Consider the following 16,217-nt stretch of genomic DNA (forward strand, 5'->3'; position numbering starts at 1 on the left):
GCGCTGGATTCACCTCATCTGATCTGACCACTCGTTCTTAACAGCAGGTGAGCATCATACTGTGTTTTTAACAACAACAACAACAAAAATCTCATTACCTACAACATCTCATTATTATTAGGAACGCGGCTATGCTTCCCCACTTCAGAGGGTCGTTCAGAATTTCCTCTCTTCTTGAGGGTTGAATTCTTTGCTCCCCAGAGCTCCGTGACAGGCTTTCTGTACATACAGAGTCATGCTAGTCTCTGTGTACTTTCTAAAATCCATGTTGTGGTAAGGACACACATTAAGGATCTTGTGTTCTTTCTAAAAACCTGTATGGTATGGGTTACGCCTTCAACCTTGTTCCCATTCTTTGAGTTGGCTCAGGCCCCGATTTCCTTGGGCTCCACGCTACCTATGTATCCCTAGTGATACGAACTTTAACAGGGTGTTGCTACCAAGGATCTGTTGAGACAGTTCCTTAAGCTGTTCCTTAAGGGAACGTCTCAGGAAACGTATGTAACCATGGTTCCCTGAGAAGGGAATGAGACACTGCGTCCTGAGACCTGAGATGTTTCATGTTAGATACACTGTACAAGACTGTTGTGATCTCTGTGGTGTTTTTATGGTTCATCTCTGGGTTTGATCTCCACGATGCAGAATCCAAAGTCGTCACCACAAAACACACAGAAAAACCTGAAACGAGCAGCGACAGACAAAATGATTCACTTTTACATCACTGAATGATTTTACTGCATATAAAAGACTTGCATTTTCTTTTATTTTCTTCTCACCCAATAAACTAGGTGACAAAAACAATGATGATGATGATGATGATGATGATGGACAGGAAGATGAAGATGCCGTCAGAAGTGCTTTTGTTTGCAGTGTTATGTGGTTGTTCTGAAACACAAACAACCCTTTATTGTTTTATCTTTTCATACCTTGCTTCATCTTTCTTTATAATAAATGATATTTTAAGTGTGAATTAAGTATTCAGATATTTTTTCTCAGAGATCCGTATCATAATTATAACAGTATTATCAGACTCACCTGAAGACGGGATGAACTCATCTGAAGACTGACAGAGAATTATTTTTTTTATAAGAATGCATTAAATTGATCAAAAGTGACAGTAAAGATATTTATAATGTTACAGTAGATTTCTACTTTTACTTTCTATTCATCTGTGAATCCTCAAAATGTATGAAAACTGTTTTCAACATTGATCATAATCATAAATGTTTGTTGAGCAGCAAATCAGTATATTAGAATGATTTCTGAAGGATCATGTGACACTGAAGACTGGAGTAAAATAAAATAATGTGCAAAAGCATATTAAAAAATCTGGTGTGAAGAAGAAACTGATTGTTGAGACATCTTGTTTTGAGAAAAGAAAACTTGAGCCAAAATGTGTGATTTGACAGTATATTTGTGGCTGCTAGTTGCTGTATTAATTCATACAGTGATTACAGCAATAGTACAGCATACAGTCAATAATCTGTACACTTTTATCTCAGTGTATTTTTACACCACAGGCAGTGCTGGTGTTGTGTGAAGTGTGTCTGTATGATGTAGGTCTACTACAGTCACTACATGTGGCTCATGCACACGCTCGTCTGTGTGAGACGCATTTTGACTTTAACTCAGTCGTTTTGGTGCATTTCTTTAATCATTTTTAATATTTGTGACTCTAGACCTTAAGTATCATGGGTAAATTTGTAGCAACAGCCAACAATACATTGTATGGGTCAAAATGATTGATTTTTCTTTTATGCCAAAAATCATAGGATATTAAGTAAAAATCATGTTCCATGAAGACCTTTTGGAAATTTCTACCATAAATATATTAAAACTTAATATGCATAATTGTCATGAATCAGGCCTCCGGAGGGCATCCTCTCCCGAGTACTAACCATTTTGGACTACATTTCCCATATACCCCGTGCCTGGGCCTGATCAACTGCCCAGGTGTCACCCATCAGCCAGCTTTTATAAACTGCTTCCGGACTGACACACCTTGCAAAATCTTGTTACGGCTACATTTCTGAGCGTTTACCTTGTTGTTGGATTATCTGTGTTTGATTTTGGACTGTTTATCGATGGCTGATTCCTTGCTGCCTGGCCTTTGACTTCATGGCTTTGGATTGCTCTCGTTTGCTCTGCTAGCCGCCTGCCTCGACTCTCACCTGTCTACTGATTACTCTTTTGGATTGTCTCTGTTATCCCCGACGCTGTTTCTGCCCTGCCTGTCTGACCTTGCGATTGTTTAATAAAAGCTGCAAATGGATCCGCATGCCTCTGACCCTTCATTACAATAATTATGCATAAGAACTTAATTTGGACAACTTTAAAGGCAAGTAAAAAAAAAATATATATATATATATATATATATATAATTTTTTTCCCCTCCTCGCTCTCTCGCTCTATATACATAGAGAGAGAGAGAGAGACGACTTTTTTTTTTTTCTTTTTTTTTTTGCACCTTCAGATTCCAGATTTTCAAATAGTTGTATCTCAGCCAAATATTGTCCTGTCCTAACAAACCATACATCAGTGGAAAGCTTATTTATTCAGATGATGTATACATGTCAATTTCCAGGGTCACATTTGCAAAACAGTGCATTTTTAAAAACAGCACACAATGAATTTCCTGCAAAAGCCTGGACCTTGCGGAAAATCCTCAGTTCATTTCTCAGAAGTGAGTATTTGTGGTAAAGATCATATCAGTGTTATCAGAATGACTAAAGTTCTATTAATCCTAAAGCAATGAAAACGTCTCAGGTTACGTATGTAACCCTGGTTCCCTGAGAGGGGAACGAGACACTGCGTCCTCTAGAGGTCGCTATGGGGAACGCCATCTCCGTGACCCGTGTCTGAAGCTTATATACAAAAACTACAACCGGCGGCAGCCTATGACGTCACTTCCAGCGCGACTCGTCGCTGCTGGTGCGTCACTACCAGTGCGACCACAGCATAAAAGGCCACCGGTACACAACATTCGCTTCTTCGTCTGAAGCTTACGTCCGAAGCATTGCGAGGAGACTAGAGGACGCAGTGTCTCGTTCCCCTCTCAGGGAACCAGGATTACATACGTAACCTGAGACGTTCCCTTTCGAGGAACTCAAACTGCGTCCTCTAGAGGTCGCTATGGGGAACGGTTATACCCATGCTGCCATGCTGAGGGGAGTGCATGCCATCATAGAGGCGAGCACTAAGTACCAACTGCCTTAAGCTTAAGGGAGTTGCCCCTGAGACGTAGTGACGGCTGTCAGTGACATTATCCCCTTCGGCCAAAAGCCCAAGCTTCATACCCAAGACTTACCTGAAAGGGGTCGGATATGCTGGACCCAGGGTAGAGCTCAAAGCTTGGAATTAGAAGATATTCCTTTAAGGGGATATGGCTGAATGCCCAGGGGTTTCACCTAGGTTTGGCCTGTCATGCAGGGGGCTACCGTGGGCTCTGCATAGGTTCCCTCAGAAACCGTCCTACAGAACATAGGTAGCAACAGCCTGCTCAAGAGTGGTATCCAAGGTGTCCGGGAACAACCAACTCAGAGAATGGGCACAAGTTTGAGCGTGAACCCATATCATAGAGGGTGCGCAAGAACTAGCGCAAGTATTACCGTTCCTTTAGCCTGGCAGATGCTCTGGAGAGGAACCCAAGGTGACCGGGGTTTTAACCATCTCGAGAAAGGGTACGGGCAATAGCGCGTGAATCCCTACCATAAAGGATTTTAGAATGGACTCAAAGCTCCGGTGCATTCCATACCACAGCGTGGATTTTAGAAAAGTCCCCCCCGGGTTCACGTGTGCACTTACCATATACATGGATTTGAGAAAACGCTCAAAGGTTCGTGTGGGCCTTACCATAAGAATGGATTTTTAGACGTACCGTTGAGAAAGCGGTGAAATAAGAGGAGCCTCAGGGTGAGGGGAGCACTGCCGGCTTAGCAAGGCTCCAAGGGGGGGCAGTAAGGGCGAACCTCGGTTGCCCGAACGGGGCAATGCTCAAGCAGACCCTCAAGGTGAGGGGAGCATCGCTACTCCAAGCAGACAGTTAGCCTCAGCTAGCTGTCTGAAATACTGCCATGGAGCCGATACACCTAACCAGCGTGAGAGGCCAGTGCGTTGGGGCAGGCTTCAAACTCCTGAGAGACAGGAGGAATACCCGACCCACCCAGGGATGACATGCTCTAAGAAGAAACCTCCCGTAGTGAGGGGAGCATCATCATGTCCTGGCACCAGAGAAAGCACTGCATGGCTGCGTAGAAAGCAGCAGCGTCCCAAGCCCTCGGACTGTGCTGTGGGTATATTCTTGCGGGGCCAAGAGCCACTACCAATCCAGGCAGTCCTGTGCTAACCATCTCGACAGAAAGCATAGGCCTCGTTCTAGCAAGGCCCGCAGAACCTCCCGAACGAGGGGCTAGACCATATCCAGTGTTCCTCAGAGCACTGAGAGGGGTTCCCGCAGAAACACCGTCTACTCATACGATGGTGAAAACCAACGTGGTCAAGCCCACTCCTCAGAGGGGCGACTCACTACATCACCAAGATAGTATGAGGATAGGTCTGTATGATGATTGGGTGGATACCCTGGAACAGGAAGCCCCTCAGGGCAGGACGCAGACAGAGTGCCTCGGTTAGGCGGCCTGAAGGCATACATGTCCAGTCAGGGGGACCAGGAAGCTCCTGCGAAGAAAAAAAATTTCTGAAGAGTTTACCTGGAGGTAGGGCCATAACCCTAGTTGTAGTGCTGTAGTGAGGACCTGAAAGCCAAACGTGGCCATCATGTCTCCATGATGAAGGCAGATCCAGGACAAGCAGGCCACAACCATAGTCAGAGACCAGAGGGGGGTGCTCAAAGAGGACCTACCTAAAAAACAGAGAACAGAAAACACAAGAGACGGGTCTGAACATACAGCAAAAGGAGACTAGACTCATGATAAAGGATCGTACTCACCCATCCGTGCCCTGTAAAGGAGGCCTAGGAAGAGATCCGGATCAGATATGACAGGGAGCCATCTTTATAAGACTGCACAGAGAGCAGTAGCATCCCCAGCCCTCGGGCTGTGTTTCAGGTATTCTCTTAAGGAGACATAAGCCATTCTCCCCCCACACAGACCTGTGCTTACCATCTCAATAAAGGTGGAAACCCAGAAACAGAAGGCCCCTCAGGGTGGGACGCAGATAGAGGGCCTCAGCCAGGTGGCCTCAGGTTCATGTGTCTATCCAAGGATGTCCAGGTGCTTCCTGCGAGAAAGACTTTCGAAGAGCTTACCTGGAGGTAGGACCATAGCCCTAGATGCAGTGCTGTAGTGGGGACCTGAAAGCAGACCATAACCATGGTCAAAGACCAGAGGGGGGGGTGCTCGAAGAGGACCTACCAAAAGAAACACACAAGTCCCAGAAATACAGCATGGTTAGACACATAATAAGGGATCGTACTCACCCACCATGGTTCCCACGCCCGACAGCAGGCAATGGAGACCCATGTGGAAGGGACAGGTTAACACAGAGCTAGTCTCAGATAGCTGCACTTAACCAAATGATAAATGCAAAACTATAACCATCCTCAGATGGCTATACTATCCTCTTTATTTTCTGTCCATACCCTCGAGTATGGCAGAAAATTAACACCACAATCGCAACACGCAGCATATGTTCAACCCCCTCGGGAGCTGAACACGCTCCGCCCATGCGCCAGACTCCCACGGTAATCAGGCGGAACGGAACCGCCGCCGCGAATGCGTTGTTAATGCCCGAGAGGCGAGCACACTCATGCAAATTCGGGTATAGAGAAGACTCACCTCCCCCCCTTGCGATTGCATCGTGATGAGCACATCCAGTTTCCTCGCGAGCTGGACGCGCTGCTTCCGACCACACACACACAGCCCGCGAGCTTTGTGCAAGTGGCTACGAGAGCAAGAGACAAGCAAAGAGTGCAATAAACTCCACGGGAGCAAAGAGCGCTTGCTCCTTACCGCACATCGTCACACGCGAGCCGTACTTAAAACATTTGGTGAGAAACATGCACTCAATTCGAGCTTTTGGTTACAGACAAAAGGTCAGTGAAGACGAAGAAGAGAATGTTGTGTTCTACCTGTTGACGCACCAACAGCGACGAGTCGCACTGGAAGTGACGTCATAGGCTGTCGCCGGCCAACACTGTTGTAGTTTTTGTATATAAGCTTCAGACACGGGTCACGGAGATGGCGTTCCCCATAGCGACCTCTAGAGGACGCAGTTTGAGTTCCTCGAAAGGGAACTGAATCTCTGTATTCGTGTGTCGTCTTAACCTAATTTATTACTTTATTGTCAACGCAAAAGTCTTTTATGTGTGTGTATACTTTTTGTTTGCATAACTGTACTGCCTAAAAGGTTTGATGTTTTTGTACTGTTAAAAAAGAATTCAGAAAAAAGATTCGCAAACTCACTCCGATGTCCCGATCTGAATCATATGATTCACAAACCTGCTCTGAAGTTCCGATCAATGAAGCGATTCGCAATACACGCTTTAAATTCCTGATCTGAATCAAATGGTTCGGGAACCCACTCTTAAGTCCCGATCCAAGAAAAGACACACAACACACACTCCGAAGCATGATAAATTGCTCCGAAGTTCCGATCTAAATTAAATGAATCAAATGAAACGATTCGCAATACACGCTTTGAAGTCCCGATCTGAAATGAATCACAACTTGCAATCCGATTGCAGCACTTCGAACCAGTGAATCATTTTGTAACGAAATGGTTTATCTGAATCGGAGTTTTGAAAAGCTTGTTTCATTCATGTCAAGATCCGTAAATGAATGGCTCTTTGTGTCAGTTTTTGTTAGTGAATCGCTTTTCGGGTCTTCAGCCATGTTTATACAGCACTGTACTACTGCTGGTTTTCATGTTACAACAGTAACTGAAATAAGCGAAACAATTATGATGTTTAAAAAAAAAGTATCAATATTAACCTTTCCAAACTCTACAAACAGATGAGGTAACCGGTTTACTGTTAACTAGTGAAACACTGCATTAATATGACGAGCTGCAGCTCAAAATACATGTTAGATGGAAACATTGTGCATTATGATGGAGTTTGTAGCTTAATTCACTATATTTGTAATAGTTTGAGCTGCAGTTCAGTTGCTGACAGTTCAAGAGGAATCAGCTGAAAGCATCCAGTCATCTTATACCATTGAAGTGAATGTTCAGTTTATTAGTAGTGGGATATATGTATTGCACTGCTATGATGTTGCTGTGATGTACAGTAGTTCATTGCTGAATGCAGCTTGTAAAAGCACTAGTAAGATGGTGAGAAGAGCAGTAATAAACAGTAATCGATCACTGATCTGCAGACAGACTCACTGCTGTCTCATTCAGTAGAGCAGTATTCTGACAGAAAATGCAGGTTTGTCAGTTTTTTGAAGGTGGTGCAGACACAACTTCACTTCCTGTACTGGCCACAGTTTCCTGCCACAGGAGGGACGGCTTGTGTTCAGGTTGTGTTTTTGTTTTTTATTGTATATTAAAGGGGTAAAAATGAAGAAATATGACAAAAAGCAATAACATGACTGCTTTCACTCATTTCTTTTATTAACATGTGCTGCTGAAAATCCTTGAATTCATTTGATGTTCCTGTTCAAAAATGATCAGCCTTTTAAAAATCACTTGTGCTATATTATCACCAAATCTTGGATTCAATCTTGTTGTCAGATTGTTTTCTTTCATTTAGCACAGGTTTTGTGTTAGTTTTTTGGCACTGATTGATCACAGGCCTCATTGATCTGAGCTCATGCTCCTCAGTTTTTGAGCAAATATTGATTTTTTTTTTTCACTCAGAGACTGAAAATTGCAAAATTACCCACAAATAATCTACAAAAATGATCAGTTTTAGGGGGGAAGTTCTGTTTTTAATCATTTGATCTGGATCTCATCTGTGTTCCTGTCTTCTCAGAATCTCTTCACTGACTTTTGGAGTCGTTCAGTCTTCATTCGCTCTGACTGCGCTGGATTCACCTCATCTGATCTGACCACATGTCTTAACAGCAGGTGAGCATCATACTGTGTTTTTAACAACAACAACAACAAAAATCTCATTACCTACAACATCTCATTATTACAAGACAGAACTTGCACTGAAGTGTGTGATTATGAGTTGTGTTCTGTTCTCAGAAGAGGGTTAAATCTGATGAATAAATGTAAAAACAATATAAAATAAAGTTTTTTTTATGTGAATGCATAACGTTTTCTTTGTGGGTTAGTGTTAGGTTATAGTGTTTACTAGCTGTATAGTATATAAAAACAAGATTTTTTTTTTAATTCATGCTTGTATAGTTTTTTTTTTTTTTTTTTTTTTTTTTTTCGTCATGATAAATGTCGTTGCAAAGCAGCTTTGCAATAAATGTATGTTTCTACATTATAATTGAGTAATTTATCAGTGGTGATTCTGTCTAAGTGATGTCCATATGACAGAAATTGTACAGTTCTGGGTTGATTCAAATCATGCAGTTAATTTAATGACTCTAACAGCTGCGTTTTGGACAAACCTGTAGCTTATTTATTTTATGAAGATGCAGGACAAAAACCTAGCGTTGCATTACAGTAGTCCAGTCTACAGATCCGTGTGGTGCTCCATACTTTACTGGTGATAATTGAGATGATTCCCCATTTAAATAAACAAAGTGCTAACGGTTGGACATAAATGGAAGATTTGAAAAGGTCTGTGATTTGTCAGTTCACTAGGATCTAGTTGTGGTTTTTAATGAGCCAATAATAAACACCAGCTTGAAGGGTTTTGGGACGTGGCATAGAGATAGTAAGTTAATAATATTGCAAGTAATATTGCTAAGGAATGGCAAGTAAACGTGTTTGTAATGTTGTGATTAATTGTGTGTGTGTGTGTGTGTGTGTGTGTGTTGATCAGCTGAGAGGATGCGGGTTCGAGCGCTGCTGATCCTGATACTCACATCAGTATTAATCACACATGCTCAAGGTACGACTGTCTGTCTGATATATGGAACAACAAGGAGCTCAAATAGGCTGGAAATTATATTTTTAAATGGTGAAATTAGGCTCAAATGATCAATGAAAAGTTGCACATTTGTCTTAATATCCACACACACGCATTCATTGATGTTCTGTTTGATTCATTTGAACTGAGACGTTTGTTTTTTCATTTTAGTCTCGCTCAACACACACACTAATATCTCTGATCCACACACAGAGCAGCTGTTGTTCCACTAGATGTCAGTCTGCAGCTCTGATCACTTACTAAACACAGTCAAAGTCTGTACAGCTGATAGTGAAGATCAAATGTGATTCATTCATTCATTTAAATCTGAATTTTGCAGACATGAGCTGAATGATATTTGTCTGTGGATAGTAAGATATATTTGTGACATTTACAAAGTTCATAGATAACTGTGCATGCATTTTTAGTAATACTGAGACTAATTTTATAATAATCTATTGATCTATTGTCCTACTATTTGCAATATTTCTGAATCTTAAAGTAGACTTGTGCACATGTAATCAGGAAGGGTTTCCATCATTGCATTTTGGAATATCAAGTAAATAAATGCTGGACGGAAGCACCAAGATGTGAATAAAATTCCTGACAAATCTGTCTGTCTTTAGTGGATGTCTTCACATGTGAAACTCCAGCTGATATCGTGATTCTGGTGGACGGATCGTCGAGTTTCAGCCTTAAAAACTTTGAAACTGTGAAGAACTTTCTGGGAAGTTTTGTTGGGTCCTTCACAGTTGGATCAAACCAAACACGCATTGATACACCTGCACTATTTTACTAACTTACATTCACATCAACTAGATCAGACTGAAGACATCAAAACACTACTTTTGCTGTATTTAGTATTAGAATCCCTTTAGATTCATTGTGTATATTTATATATGTGTGTGTGTGTGTGTGTGTGTGTGTGTGTGTGTTCAGGTTTGGTGCAGTACAGCGATTATCCGCAGATCGAGTGGCATCTGAACACTCACAGCACTAAAGAGGCCCTGATCAATGCTGTGAGGAATCTGCGTTTAAAAAAAGGACCCACACACACAGGTTCACACACACACACACACACTGAGATCTAAATGACTTCATTGTCGCTGTAGTGCATCTGCTCGTATCTGTGTGTGTTTTCCAGGTCTTGCTCTGATGTATATTCTGGAGAACAGTTTCAAAGCTGAATCTGGATCCAGGTCTGATGTTCCTAAGATTGTGATTCTGATCACGGATGGGAAATCTCAGGATGATGTTCTTCTTCCTGCTCAGAGACTCAGAGACGCTGGGATTGAGCTCTTTGCTATCGGTGCCAGAACAAAACCAGCTCTCACTTAAATACGGTTTGTGAGTAAATATGGTTTTCTGACTGTGTGAATCTGCAGGAGTGAAGAAGGCTGATGAGAATGAGCTGAGAGCCATCGCCTCCCCACCGGAGGAAACACACGTGTATTACGTGGATGATTTCAGCTTGATGAGCTCCATCATGGAGAAACTCAACAGGAGCGTCTGCGAGCGCATCTCTGAACTCAACAGAGAGATCAGCGGTGGGTTTCTATGGAAGCTTATGGGTATCAATATTCAATTGTAAATTTAAATATAGAAACATTATTATCTTATACTAGTCTTGACCAGTGTGTTTTCTTAAAGACATTTTCTCCCTCTGACAAATCTAAAATTATGTTGTGGTCCATGTTTACATTAGAGTACAGTATTATTCATAAGTTTTCTCTCATACAGATGGTAAGGTAATGAAATCAAAAGACTAAAATCTGTGTAGGTTTTTGGCTACATCCATTTGTTTTGATAGTATTTCATGTTTAAGATTTGGAAGATATTTCACTATGGTATACTGTAGAAATGATACTCAGTATGTTAAATTATGAACTTGAGTTGATCAGTTTTGTAAAGAGCATTTGATCATGTGCAAGTTTTGTGTTGGAGTGAGAAATGAGTTTCTGTTATTTGAAAGATCATTTCATTGAATGTTTTCTGTGTCAAAGCAATGAGAAATAATTCAGAGTTTATCCCACATAGATGCTGCTGTGCTTCACTGTGTGAAGAGTTTTGAAAAAGTGACCCATGTATTGAGAAATGGAGCCTAGTGATTGAAAAACAAAACTAATATTGACACTGGTTTTATCTCATATTTTATCTGTGTATTTGTTTCCAGGTTTTCATCAATACATTTTTGTGCATATTTTGTGATACTGGATGAAAAGAAATGTTGGATGGAAAGAGTGAGATGTGAATAGAATATCTGACAAGTAATAAAATCTGTGTGTGTCTGTAGTGAACATCCACACATGTGAAACTCCAGCCGTCGCCGACATCGTGATTCTGGTGGACGGATCGCGGAGTATCGGACGATTGAACTTCAAAACTGTGAGGAGCTTTCTGGGATTGTTTGTCAGGGCCTTCGCTGTTGGATCAGAACAAACACGCATTGGTACGTCTGATATCTTCAGTCCGACACACACATTTACACTAAATCAACAGGAGAAGAACAGCAGTTTCACTGTGATTGTGCTGCATTTAGTGTTCAGTGTTCAATTAGATTCACTGTGTGTGTGTGTGTGTGTGTGTGTGTGTGTGTGTTCTGATATATGTGGTTTATTGACAACACAAATGTGACCCTGGACCACAAACCAGTCTTAAGTAGCACGGTTACATTGTTAGCATTAGCCAACAATACATTGTATAGGTCAAAATTTTCGATTTTTATTTTATGCAAAAATCATTAGGATATTAAGCAAAGATTATGCACTGTAAATTCCAATAGTTTACCTAGTTATATAATTAGTTATCTTTACTTAGATGCTATACTTGCTAGGTTTTATTAAGTTACAGCTTCTTTCAAGACGAGTAAAACTATTTACTTACTGCTTTGAGTGACGCTTACTTAAAATATTCAAGTAGCCACAAAGTAACCAATGACATTAATACACCAGTGAGAGGCAGCAGTGCACTAATATGTTGCTAATTTGCAAAATAACAACAGAAAAAGAAGAAAAGAAAAGTCTTTGGATGGCAATTGTTAATCTGCAGTTATTTTTCACTAGTTACCTTCACTCATTTCCCAAAGTCATCTTGAATGTTGTTTCAATACAACTATATATTTGAGAGAACATCACATAAGCTGACTTCATAAATTAATTTTCATCAAATGTTGTTTGTGTGTGTGTGTGTGTGTGTTTTTTTTTTTTTTTTTTATTATTATTATTATTATTATTATTATTATTATTATTTATTTATTTATTTTAACTTACCGTTATAGTGATTAATGTTCCCTTTGGTTGGGCACTTGGAACTTTGTTTATCTTATTGTAATTTTTTTCCTATTGATGCAGCAATGCAACATAAAATCATAATTTTTTTATGTCAAGGGAAGAAAATTAGTAAATAGGTTGCTTTTAGAAAGTTACCTTCTAGTTAAATTTCTAGCTGATGTTTTTTTTATATATATATTTATTAATGATCTTTTACAATTTCATTGTTCTTCATAAACACCTTGAGAAACTTCATTGGGTTGAGACAGTCCTTTAATATTTGTGGTGATGTGCTCAAGTCACAGACTTCAACATTCAGCATGTGAATCACAACAATGGTAATGATTCAGTTTTATTTATTTTTATTAATTGTGACAAAAAACATTTTATTATATTATTTATATTTTTTAGTTACTCTTTTGTAAGTAAATTATACTAACTAAGCATTTGTCAGTACAACATACTGTTCCTATTTCACTTTACATCAGTCGGTAATCTGCAATCGGTTTGCATGCTTTTCTTTAAGTAAGCCCAACTAATTCGATTTTACAGTGTGTTCCATGAAGATATTTTGTAAATTTCCTACTGTAAATATATCAAAACTTCATTTTTGATGAGTAATATGCATTGCAAAGAACTTCATTTGCACAACTTTAAATGTGATTTTCTCAATATTTTGATTTTTTTGCAGCCTCAGATTCCTGATTTTCAAATTGTTTTATCTCAGACAAATATTGTCCTAACAAACCATACATTCATGGAAAGCTTTTTATTCAGATTTCAGATGATGTAAAAATCTCAATTTTGAAAAATTAACACTTATGACTGATTTTGTGGTCCATGGTCACAAATGTGTATAATGACATGGTTACTATAACCTGAATGTGGTTTATGAGGTTTACATACTAAAGAGTGTTTTTTGAAATTTAGAAATTGGCAGTAGTTTAGTGTGAGGTGATAGAAAATACAGTTTGTGCAGTATAAAACCCATTACACCTATGGAGAATCACTGTAAACCACATATACAAGAGTGTGTGTGTTCAGGTTTGGTGCTGTACAGCAAGGATTCATGGACCTTGTGGCATCTGAACACTCACAGCACTAAAGGGGCCCTGACTGATGCCGTGAGGAATCTGCCTTATAAAGGAGAAAACACACGCACAGGTTCACACACACACACACACACACACACACACACACACACATATATTTAAATGATTCTCACTGTAATCCTGTGTGTGTGTGTGTGTGTGTGTGTGTGTGTGTGTTTTTCCAGGTCTTGCTCTGACGTATATTCTGGAGAACAGCTTCAAAGCTGAATCTGGATCCAGGTCTGATGTTCCTAAGATTGTGATTCTGATCACGGATGGGAAATCTCAGGATGATGTTCTTCTTCCTGCTCAGAGACTCAGAGACGCTGGGATTGAGCTCTTTGCTATCGGTGCCAGAACAAAACCAGCTCTCACTTAAATACGGTTTGTCAGTAAATACGGTTTTCTGACTGTGTGAATCTGCAGGAGTGAAGAACGCTGATGAGAATGAGCTGAGAGCCATCGCCTCCCCACCGGAGGAAACACACGTGTATAACGTGGATGATTTCAGCTTCATGTTAGACATCATGGAGAAACTCAACAGGAGCATCTGCGAGCGCATCTCTGAACTCAACGGTGGGTTTCTGAGATCTCTGTTGTTTAGTGACTCAGGAGGTTTCTCCTGGAGATGGAGCTTAAAATCTGTGTGGGTGTGTCTGTGTGTGTGTGTGATGTGTGTTGTACTTGTTTTTGAGCAGTGTCTCATTGTACCAAATGTCCCCACAAGGATAGTAAAACCTGAAATTTTTGACAGGGGACCCCAGCCTGCGGTCCCCTGTTTAACTTCAAGCTTATAAATCATTTTGCAGAATGAGATTTCTTGAGAAAAATAAAAATGCAGAAAGTTTTCTGTAAGGGTTAGGTTTAGGGGTAGGGTTAGGGTAAGGGGATAGAAAATACAGTGTGGACAGTATAAAAACCATTGCACCTATGGAGAGTCCCCACAAGGATAATAAACCAGACGTGTGTGTGTGTGTGTGTGTTTTCCAGACACCCGATCTGATGCTCCCAGTGACCTTATGACCTCTGAGGTCACGGCCAGGAGATTCTGTGTTACTCGTCCAGTGAATCTCTAAGAGGCGCCGAGAGCACAAGTGAGTGTATGATCTGACCAAACTGATGCTATAAACCATGATTTTATTCATGAATAAATGAAATATAGAATTTAAGGTTTATAATCATTCAGACACAGACAGCAGTTTGAAGTGATAAAGACTTTTAATGTCAGATGAAATCAGCATCAGTCTTAGAATTCAGCCACTAAACAGGAAAACAAACAAAAACACCTGATCCTGAAAAATCCTGATTTACTCTCATAATGTTTTTTTTTTTTTATTTAATTTGGCATCATATTTTAAAATAAGTATGACAAGTTGTTTCTCAAATTTACAAACTACAGATGCATCAAAATGAAAATTTTGGCTGAAACTGTGATAATTCTTGATATAATTGTCCGAAACTGATATCGAAAATGTTTTTTTTTTTTAATAATTATTTATTGTTTTAATAAATAATTTAAAATAATTTTTCAAAGACTTCAATAATTTGAATGATACTGAATTAAAAAAAATACAAAAAGCCAATAAAATAACCTCAATTTTACTGAAAGCAAAACAATGAAATTGAACAGAAAATATGCTTATATTAAAATATTATTATAATAAAATATTATATATGCTGATATAATATTATTTCAGGTTTATCTTTTGGACAAAAAATGAAAATGGCATTTTTGGCTGATAATTTTAGTGTATCCCTGAAACTAAAATAAAATATAATCTAATTTAATAATACTTTTATAACATTTAATATAAATAATAATTAATATTGTCTTCACTTACATTTTTATAATCAAATAATTTATAATTTTACAATGTATAATCAAATATACATGTTTAATATAATATAATATAATATAATATAATATAATATAATATAATGAAGAATAAAATGAGTAATATTCTTAACTAAAATTCTAGTTTCATGTATGATATGATATAGACAGATATTTTTAACATGATCTGTGTTAATCTCTCTGGTGTTTTTGTGGTTCATCTCCGGGTTTGATCTCCACGATGCAGAATCCAAAGTCGTCACCACAAAACACAGAAAAACCCTGAAACGAGCAGCGACAGACAAAATGATTCACTTTTACATCACTGAATGCTGTTACTGTATATAAAAGACTTTCATTTTCTCTTATTTTCTTCTCACCCAATAAACTAGGTGACAAAAACAATGACGATGATGATGATGGAGAGGAAGATGAAGATGCCGTCAGAAGGGCTTCTGTTTGCAGCGTTACGTGGTTTTTCTGAAAAACAAACATGTATTGTTTTATCATTTCATACCTTGTTGCATCTTTCTTTTATAATAAATGACATTTTAAGTGTGAATTAAGTATTCATTTTTTTTTTTTTCAGCAATCCGTGTCATAATTATAACAGACTCACCTGGAGTCGGGCTGAAGTCATTTGCAGACTGACAGAGACCTGATGGAACAGACGATACAGCTCAGTCAATACCCATAATGCATTTTACACTTAATGATATACACTATCATTAAAAAGAATGAATGGTAAACGAAACTTTCATTCATCAAGGACACATTAAATTGATCAAAAGGCCAGTAAAGACATTTATTTTTAATTAACCAATACCAAAATTATGTTTAATACATAAATCTGAGAAAATGAAGCATCACAGATTTGATTTTAATACAGCAAATCATTTTCGCACTCACCATTACAGTAGAGCTCCTCAGACTTCTGCAGAGAGACACAGATGAGAAGAAATGAGAAACATGTGCTGTTTTTTATATATTAACAACACGGTCCAAAACATTTCCTGACAGTTTTTATTGCACATCAT

General features: G+C 39.2%; 1 protein-coding gene across 1 annotated transcript; it reads left to right on the plus strand.

The window, feature by feature from the left end:
• On the plus strand, nt 1-15,648 carry LOC127181449 (collagen alpha-1(XIV) chain). The gene is made up of 10 exons (XM_051136206.1): nt 1-47; nt 8,900-8,968; nt 10,131-10,295; nt 10,372-10,533; nt 11,280-11,435; nt 13,300-13,419; nt 13,532-13,696; nt 13,773-13,922; nt 14,337-14,440; nt 15,573-15,648. Exons 2-9 carry the CDS (start codon nt 8,908-8,910, stop codon nt 14,420-14,422), a joined length of 1,065 nt encoding a protein of 354 aa, XP_050992163.1. The 5' UTR covers nt 1-47; nt 8,900-8,907; the 3' UTR covers nt 14,423-14,440; nt 15,573-15,648.
• The last annotated feature ends 569 nt before the right edge of the window (nt 15,649-16,217 follow it).

The sequence above is a fragment of the Labeo rohita genome, chromosome 19 (genome assembly GCF_022985175.1).
Source record: "Labeo rohita strain BAU-BD-2019 chromosome 19, IGBB_LRoh.1.0, whole genome shotgun sequence".
In the NCBI taxonomy this organism is placed as follows: domain Eukaryota; kingdom Metazoa; phylum Chordata; class Actinopteri; order Cypriniformes; family Cyprinidae; genus Labeo; species Labeo rohita.